Source organism: Nansenia antarctica, assembly GCF_963989245.1.
Source record: "Nansenia antarctica genome assembly, chromosome: 6".
Lineage (NCBI taxonomy): Eukaryota > Metazoa > Chordata > Actinopteri > Argentiniformes > Microstomatidae > Nansenia > Nansenia antarctica.
The window spans coordinates 13333852-13343241 of record NC_137676.1 but is presented as its reverse complement, the minus strand read 5'-3'; the positions used below and the strand labels follow the sequence as shown (position 1 = coordinate 13343241).

Here is a 9390-nt window from a genome sequence, read left to right as displayed (position 1 = left end):
CCTCTCCTCTCCTCTCCTCCTTTCCTCTCCTCCTCTCCTTTCCTCCTCCTACACTCTGTAGCCTTCATGTGTGGTCAGTACATCCTCCTCTCCTCTCCTCTCCTCTCCTCTCCTCTCCTCTCCTCTCCTCTCCTCTCCTCTCCTCTCCTCCTCCTCTCCTCTCCTCCTCCTCTGCACCATAGCCTTCATGTGTGGTCAGTACATCCTCCTCTCCTCTCCTCTCCTCTCCTCTCCTCTCCTCTCCTCTCCTCCTCCTCTCCTCCTCTGCACCATAGCCTTCATGTGTGGTCAGTACATCCTCCTCTCCTCTCCTCTCCTCTCCTCTCCTCCTCCTCTCCTCTCCTCCTCCTCTGCACCATAGCCTTCATGTGTGGTCTGTACATTCTCCTCTCCTCCTTTTCTCTGCCCACCACCCCTTCTCTCTCATCCTCCTTTTCTTCCCCCCCCCCCACACCACACTCCTTCTCTCTCCTCCTCCTTTTCCCTCCTCTCCCCCACCACCACCCCAGATCACGTTTCTCAACAGACCCACGGGTGTGACGTGTGTATGACGGTGTGTGTGTTTCCCTCTCTCTCTCCACAGAGACGTGTGTGTTTGCCTTCCTCGGTCTCTCCATCTTCAGTTTCCCTCACAAGTTCGAGCTGTCCTTCGTCATCTGGTGCATCGTGAGTACCGAGGAGAGAGTCGGTCCTCCGTGGCTCAGTTGCTATGGAGCACGGCGCTAACGACGCTTAGATTGGGGGTTTGATCCCTGCTGGGACCACATAATACTGAAAAATGTATTTAATCTCCACGCGCTTTGGAGAAAAATCATCAGCTAAATGGCATATATATGAGGACCGGTGTGATGATGCTGCTGCTTGTGTGAAGCTTCCATATCTGACCCCCTGACCCCCAGTCCCCCTGGTCCTCTCCCCCCTCAGCAAAGCTCTGACTCTGGGCTGTGGTTCCCTCTCTATCTCTCTCTAGGTCCTAATCCTGGTCGGGAGGGCGGTCAACATCTTTCCTCTCTCCTTCCTGCTCAACTTCTTCCGGGACACCAAGATCACCCCGAAGATGATGTTCATCATGTGGTTCAGCGGTAAGGAGGTTAGGGTTGGGTTGGGGTCAGGGTTAGCCCTCGCGTTAGGGTTAGCTCTTCCCTCACTCCCTCTATTCCCTACGTCTCCCTCCGTCCCTCCATCTCTCCCTCTCTCCCTCCCTCCATCCCCGTCTTCCCTCCATCTCTCTCCATCCCTCCATCCCCCCCTTCCTCTCCTGTGGTAGGTCTGAGAGGTGCTATCCCCTACGCCCTGAGTCTCCATCTGGGTTTGGAGCCCATCGAGAAGCGCCAGCTGATCGGCACCACCACTATCATCATCGTCCTCTTCACCATCCTCTTCCTCGGGGGCGGGACTGCGCCCCTCATCCGCATCATGGACATCGAGGAGAGCCAATCACGACGCAAGAGCAAGAAAGACATCAACCTCAGCAAGACACAAAAGATGGTACATACGACGATGCTTCAATGAACTGTTCTCTCGCGTGCTCTCTATTGCGCTCTCTCTCTCTCTCTCTCTCATGTGTGTGTGTGTGTGTGTGTGTGTCTGAGAGAGAGATAGAGAGGATCCGGTGAAGTGTCGTCTGTCTCCTAAGCTCTATTAGTTCTCTTATCCCACGGCCCTCTGGGACAATGTAGAGCGCAGTGTTTTTCTCATTCACTTCATCTCTGTGTTTGTGTGTGTTTGTGTGTGTTTGTGTGTGTGTGTGTGTGTGTGTGTGTGTGTGTGTGTGTGTGTGTGTGTGTGTGTGCGCGCGCGCGGTTCCGTCCCTCCCTCCCTCCAGGGTAACACCATCGAGTCAGAGCACCTGTCTGAGCTGACGGAGGAGGAATACGAGGCTCAGATCTATCAGAGGCAGGACCTGAAGGGCTTCATGTGGCTGGACGCCAAATACCTCAACCCCTTCTTCACCCGCAGACTCACACAGGAGGTAGGCACAGGAGGTGTGTGTGTGTGTGTGTGTGTGTGTGTGTGTGTGTGTGTGTGTGTGTGTGTGTGTGTGTGTGTGAGAGAGAGAGAGAGAGTGTGTCTATGTGATCCTACGTGTGTGTGTGTGTGTATGTGATCCTATGTTTGTGTGTGTGTGTGTGTGTCTGTATGTGATCCTATGTGTGTGTGTGTGTGTCTGTATGTGATCCTACGTGTGTGTGTGTGTGTGTGTGTGTGTGTGTATGTCATCCTATGTGTGTGTGTGTTTGTTTCAGGACCTGCTGCATGGTCGCATCCAGATGAAGACTCTGACCAACAAGTGGTACGAGGAGGTCAGGCAAGGCCCCTCTGGATCGGAGGATGACGATGATGAAGCCGAGCTTCTCTAAACTGTGCTGTACCCACACACACACACACACACACCCACACTCACACACAGACACACACACACACATACACACACTCAACGGCAGCGAGAGGGGCCACATGTGTGTGTCCCGGATGCGGAGTGTGGGTGTCACGGGACAGGACAGGACAGGACAGGACAGGAAGGTTGTGTCCAGGAGACGTGTCATGTTGTGTGTGTCACCTGTGTGATAGTGGATCACATACGACTGTGGACCACTCTGAAAGTATCTTTCACCTCTTACACCACTACCATAACTCCCCCCCCAACCCTGTACACTGGAGTATACCATATCACCTGAGCCAACCAATACACACACAGAGAACAGGGAAAGTACTGTATCAGGAACTGGGTGGAATGTGAACAGTAGACATGCAGTTGTTTTTCGTGCTACATCTTTACCCGCTTAACCACTTTTAACTGGCTGCCGATGTGTAGCTACTTCTGCTGTCCTGGGCTGAAGACACAGCCAGGTATGTGTTCGCTTTTGCATCGCAAATGATGAAGGAAAAGAGGCCAAATTCAGTTTCATATTAGTTCTGTTATTGTTACACACGGTTACACCAAGTCATGGACATTCTATGCCCTCGTCTGGGAAGCTTTTCCATGTTTTAAGGGATCACTTTTTAAACTGTGGAGGGAAACGGGGGAAATGGGTTGCCCTGAGAAGATACTTCTCTTGTGAAGCAATATTAGAGCACTTTACAGTCTTCAATTCGTCTTTTTGTTGTTGTGCTTTTACACATGCGTATAACTAGGTGCGTCGGGAACTTGCTTGTTGAAAGTCTGTCTATGACTTGCTCATTAACATAACATCGTTTTCTGAAGTTTATGCGTAAATATAAAGAATAGTCGGTTTATACCCACATAAGCCAATGATATGAACAACGTCTAACGGGATAGTTAGCGAAACTGTGTGATTAGTATATAAGCAGCTCATAAGCAGAACTTATGACAAAAGCAATTACCAATGTATTTCAATGTGAATCAGAGACGTGTAGGGAAGCAGCGCAATTGAATGTCTTACGAAGCTCTATGTATTTATCTTCATTTGTATTTATTATTGATTTGATAATTTTTTTCTATGTGTTCTTGGGATGTAAGGTTTTTTATGACATTATTGTCTCACTGCAATAAAAAAATGCAAATGATACAATATGGTGCGTTTCATTGAAAATAAGTGCCGTGAGAGTGGTACAGTTATACCACCTGGTGCGGTTCATTGATGTTGACTACGGCTTGATTCAGAGATGTTTCATGTTCCTCTGATCAGACACATCACAAGCCAGGTGCCCATCTGTTTCAGAACACTGATCCAACACAAACAAAGCCCACACGTAAAGTACGCCTACTGGTACTGAGCCCCGTTAGGTTACAGAAACCAACCAGTGAAGAGGATGCTTTTATGATGATTTACTGCGATTGGCTATTTAATAACTCTTCTCTTTGATAACATGTCTAGAAGGCACAGATTGCACATTGTCTTGTCAGGTCGACTGAATTCTTGTGTACTTCCCTACCCTCTGCGTGTGAAACTACCGAAAGCATAGTTTGTCCTGATATGTTTAGCCTGAGGTCTTATTGTTCTGATATCTTGATATGTTTAGCTTGTTTTGCTACATTTGGGCAATAGACAGGTCTAATGTCTCCCTTCTCAACCTTTAACATCATAAATATCAATGTTGGCGTTCAATACAAGGTGTCTATTTTGCAATCGCTGTATTGACAGGATATGGGATCTTTCACAGACTAGGTCAGTATCTTTGACAGCATAGGCTAATTAGCCTTGATCTGCAGAAGGTTAAATTAATCTGCATCGAACCATGGGAGCGAAGCAGCCTGATGTAGCATGTCCCTCCTCTCCTCCTTGGAACTGTTCCCTCTCACCACATCTATACTGAAGGTAACGGGGGAGGGAGTAAATCGGAGGCCGGGCTCATTGTAATGCACAGGACGGAATAGGGAATGGTATCCTATACACTAATGAGCCCAAACTTTATGACCACAAAACTTTTATGGTCTGATTTCTGAAGGAAGTCCCTGCGGTAACTCTCAGGATGTTTGGGGGCCGTTCACTTCCTGGTAAGCAGGCTTAGAATATCACAGATAACATAATTAAAAGGTCTGGACAATAGATCAAATTAAAGAGGTCGGTACAGTAAAGTGCAGTACAGTACCTAATGGAGGAGTACTCTGTGATGCCGATCACCAGCCAGTTCTACAGTTTTGGACTCAGTGCGACCCCAGAAACAACATCCCTCTAGAATGCCATGAAATGGAACTGTCTCTGTCGATTAGGTTCCTAGTAGTTTAAATGGGAGCTTACCTCTATTCCCCGGGTCCTATGTTCCCCGGTTCCCCGCTTCCGAAAAAGGGTTCTATGTTCCCCGCTTCCGAAAAAGGGTCCTATGTTCCCCGGGTCCTATGTTCCCCGCTTTCGAAAAAGGGTCCTATGTTCCCCGGGTCCTATGTTCCCCGCTTCCTCCTGTGTCAAGCGACCCCAGGTGTCGTTATGTGGTACTGCATGAGAGTTTGACGTGCGACCCCAGGTGTCGTTATGTGGTACTGCATGAGAGTTTGACATGTCTATAGACATGGGTCTTAAGATGTCTTGGAAATATAACTCCCTAGAGATAGATCATTTTCGAGATGGAATTGAAAATCTTATATTCCTAAAAGAACACCAGTGACAGTGTATATATATACACATTATTAAATATTTTTTCTATATTTTTGTCAAACGAAATCAAATAAATACAGTAGAGATATCAATCCAAAATATAGGCTTTTATTGCAACCAACTAATTAAACTATGTTTGTGCATACATAATAACAATAATAACAATAACAATAATAATGAAATTAGGCCAATAATAATAATAACAACAACATAGGCCAAAGTGCTATCCAAATAAATGTGCAAAAATGCAAAAATCAAAAAGATCTAGCCCATAAGGACGCTACGGCTGACAGCCCTCCAGTACGAAGCCAGATGTCTGAGGCCCTGCATATACTGTTCTTTCAGCCTCAGTAGACGGGCCTCCAACTCCCTCCACTTCCGTCTCCTTGTTGGGGGAGCGTGGCCTCTGTCTGCCATCCCCAGCTTATCCTCTGAAAGCATTTGCTGATCCTTCAGGTGACGAAGGAATAACCAAAGTGAAGGATGGCGCACTTGGACAGCATCATTTAGAGTACGATGATAAGCTAGAACAAAAATACAGAATTATAACTTATTAGCCTATTAATGGCCTATTAATGTGCAAACTGGTTCTACATCTGCAAGCTGATCTACTAACGGTGTGCAGTGAGGATTGTTGATCTTTCCAATGTAGAAGATAGCGGGCCTTATTTGAAGTATAGCCTATAACAAGTATATCTCACAACTACCCCTGTGTGTGAACTTCAATTAGTATTCGTTATTTGGGATCTTAGTAAATCAGTTTCGTTAATTTTTGTTTCGGCTCATAGTTAAACCTATACTCGATATACGCACAGGCCCAGAGGTGATAGGATAAGAATGAATTAACCCATAATTAGCAGACAATATTATATTAACAATATAAAATAATTAACTTAATACTTCAGATTTAGTTATTAGATGAAATTATAATTTTTTTGTTCAGATCTGTCATTGTTACACTTACATTCAACATGGTTATTGGTCCTTTGCTCCATGTTTCTTTCGAACACATTCCACATTGCTGGTGGGAAGGCCGCTCCAGGCTGGACATATGTGTTACGAACATATGTGAGGAAGTCTTGTAACTCAGGGTGGTTCCTCAGGGCACGCCTGGTGTCTCTGTGGTGGAGGAGAAGATCAAAATTGATCTGGACCAGAGGCAGAGGCAGGTGTCCTAAGGCCATCACCTTGCGGATGACTGCTGCCAGTCGATGGTCATTTTCGGAATGGACCAGCCAATCCAAGTCCCTGTACCCTCTTCCACAAGGCTTGGTTGAAATGGAAGTAGCATCCTCCGATTCTGGCTTGTGGCAACTCCGTTTCAAGAGCAGTTTTTAGCGCTTGCTCAAAGTCACAGATGACTTTACGTGGACGCCAACGGTGGTGGGTGATTCTCCTGACTGACGTTTTGACACACTGGAACACTTGTCGGTAGTGTCCAATTTACGTTGCTCCATGAGGACATATACAAGGGGGACAACGAAGACATGAATGTCCCCGAGTATAGTAAAGACTTGGTTGTATGGGCGTGGGCACGACTTGAATGTAGCATCCATGTACAATGTCCTGCAGTGTTGCAGCTGTCTCAGGTTGTCCTCTGTGGAAAACACTGCTATGCCCCACTCACTGTCTTGGTGCAGGAGGAAGTGGTCTCTGCCCCATGTCTCAGCCCATGGACCGTCGATCCTTACATCATCAACGGTAGCTGGGATGGGAGGGATTACAGCAGCTCTGGCTCTGGCCATAACAGACCTAACTGACAGAAATCTTTGAGGTCGCCCCCGACCTCGGCCCCGTACGCGCTCAGCGTTGTAAATACGTTTGATGGGTACTGTGGGTTCCCTCACCACCTCTCCAGTAACCACTTGGCGAAATTGTGCATTGTTCACCCTTTGTGTATCGGGGGCATGTACATGTTCGTAGACCTCCCGAACTTCGATGTTGGGATTGTCTACCTCTACATCAAAGATGTTGGTCACCAGTACTGGTCCGGCAGTCTTCTCTCCAACACCGCCACCAAATATTCTGTTTGTTTGTGCGGTGTTTGTGGTACCTAAAATTATCAAGAACTAATATTTTACCTCCTCGGTCTCCAGTCATTATTTTAGCCATTGTCACTACATATGTGTTACGAACATATGTGAGGAAGTCTTGTAACTCTAGATAGGGAGTGTTACGCTCCCTGGTGACTCGGGGTAGAAGGGCGCAACATAGAGCAACAGAAAGGACAAGTGAGGGTGCAGTCACACAAAAACCAGGAAACTAAGGGTTGCAATTAACTTGATTTTTATTAATACAGCAACACAGGGAACAGAGAGGACTAACAGTGGCACCAAATAAAAGTAATCAAAATAATAACCCCAGCCCCCCTTTACAGGTGCTAGGCACCTCAAAAGTACAGTGGGTGGTGCTCACTCTAAACTGGGGTGCTAGACAGCAGGTATGTCCTACGTGTATGCAGATGTAAACCCAGGGTATCTCAACTAGTCATCTGTCCCTGTGTGCACAAATAAACATAAATGATTAACAAACAAAATACATTAAACAAGGTAATATAATAAATGGAAACTTACATAAATCATCTAAATGAACAAAACAAATAACACAAACAAAACCAAACAAGGCTCAACCCACCAGAGCCCTGCCACAGCTCAAAACAGGAGAGAGAACACTGAGGACACAGAACATTTATAGGCAAAGACCAGGTTGATTGTTGATCAGAAACAGGTGTGTGGAATGATGGGACTGGAACCAAGCAATTATCTGGGGTAGTGGTGGTCTAGTGGATAGTGAGTTGGACTTGTGATCGTAAGGTTGTGAGTTCAAATCCCGCCTGAAACCACACCACTACTAGTGTGCCCTTGAGTAAGGCACTTAGCCCTCAGTTACTCCAGGGGGAATGTCCCTGTAATTCGTAATTGTAAGTCGCTTTGGATTAAAAGCGTCTGCTAAATGGAAAAATGTATTAATAAATTATCTGTGAACCTAGGAAAAATGACAACAACAGGGGGAGATAAAAAAAAAAGGGACCGTGTTCCTGCCACTCCACAGAGAAGATCCCCTGACAGGCTGTGAAGAGTACAAGGAGGGAGCAAAGCTTCTCTTCCCACCCTCAGCCATCACTGACACCCTCCTGTTCCTACATCATAAATGTTTTTGGGAACCACGCCAACTTGTTGGGATAGGTATGAAGTCAACTGCCACCAATGGGCAATACTGTGAAATTGTTGATAAAAGAGTAGTCCACAACATCAGGAACACATGCTACCTGAAGAATAGGTTTCTCCACTCTCATATGGAGTAACTCTCCCATGTCACACTGTGATGGTGGTCATTGTAGTCTGTCTGGGATGGAGGATGTCAGTGTAGTCTCTTTCAGAAGGACAGTTTAGTCTCTCTGTGGTGGAGGGGAATCTTGGGGGAGTTGTTACACAACACATTCTTGTTTATTTATTTATTTGTATTTTAAATAATTAGAGTTAGTAGATTTGTGACAGCCCCCCAGTGTGTCTGAATTGGAGTCCTAGTATACTGTACTTCCAAATGGTTTAGCATGGGGGGTCAGGTTCAGTACTAGATTTGGGCCGAGGTCCAATAGTGTCCTACCTACAAAAGGTTTTGTACATATAATCATTTTGTTCATATAATAATGTTGTACACATAATAATTTTGTTCCTATTTATAATAGTTCCTGCAATTTCCTGTAAATGTCTTTATCAATTAGTAATCCACAGTATGATTATGTATTTGTGTATGTTGTTTTTTAAATAATAAAATGCTGAGACAATACTATGACATTCATTGTGTTCTTCATATTTCCAAGACATCTTAAGACCCATGTCTATAGACACGTCAAACTCTCATGCAGTACCACATAACGACACCTGGGGTCGCACGTCAAACTCTCATGCAGTACCACATAACGACACCTGGGGTCGCTTGACACAGGAGGAAGCGGGGAACATCGGACCCGGGGAACATAGGACCCTTTTTCGGAAGCGGGGAACATAGGACCCTTTTTCGGAAGCGGGGAACATAGGACCCATTTTTGGAAGCGGGGAACATAGAACCCTTTTTTTTTTTTTTTGCTAAGAAATCAGGGAACATAGGACCCGGGGAACATAGGACCCGGGGAACATTGGGATGACCCCGTTTAAATGGAGTCGTCTGGTGTATCCCCACGTTTAAATACTTAATGTTCAATTCCTTCCTTCCTCCCTTTGTTCTGTGGAGTACTCACTGATCAGGAGGGATTGTATGAACAGATGAATGTGAGCTTTCCGCTGCACGTCACACCATTCCTGTCACGGCAGATAAGGGATGACTAAAACCA

General features: G+C 45.9%; 1 protein-coding gene across 1 annotated transcript in view; it reads left to right on the top strand.

The window, feature by feature from the left end:
- The window catches only part of slc9a8 (solute carrier family 9 member 8), a gene marked incomplete at its 5' end in the record, with an annotated part of 25978 nt that extends 22577 nt beyond the window's left edge, over positions 1 to 3401 (top strand). Inside the window, 5 exons of the mRNA XM_080534214.1 lie at positions 584 to 666; positions 971 to 1082; positions 1268 to 1488; positions 1826 to 1972; positions 2247 to 3401. Of these exons, the coding sequence (XP_080390340.1) occupies positions 584 to 666; positions 971 to 1082; positions 1268 to 1488; positions 1826 to 1972; positions 2247 to 2360 (677 nt within the window). The 3' untranslated portion in view covers positions 2361 to 3401. The remainder of the gene's footprint in view (positions 1 to 583; positions 667 to 970; positions 1083 to 1267; positions 1489 to 1825; positions 1973 to 2246) is intronic.
- Between the last annotated feature and the right edge of the window lie 5989 nt (positions 3402 to 9390).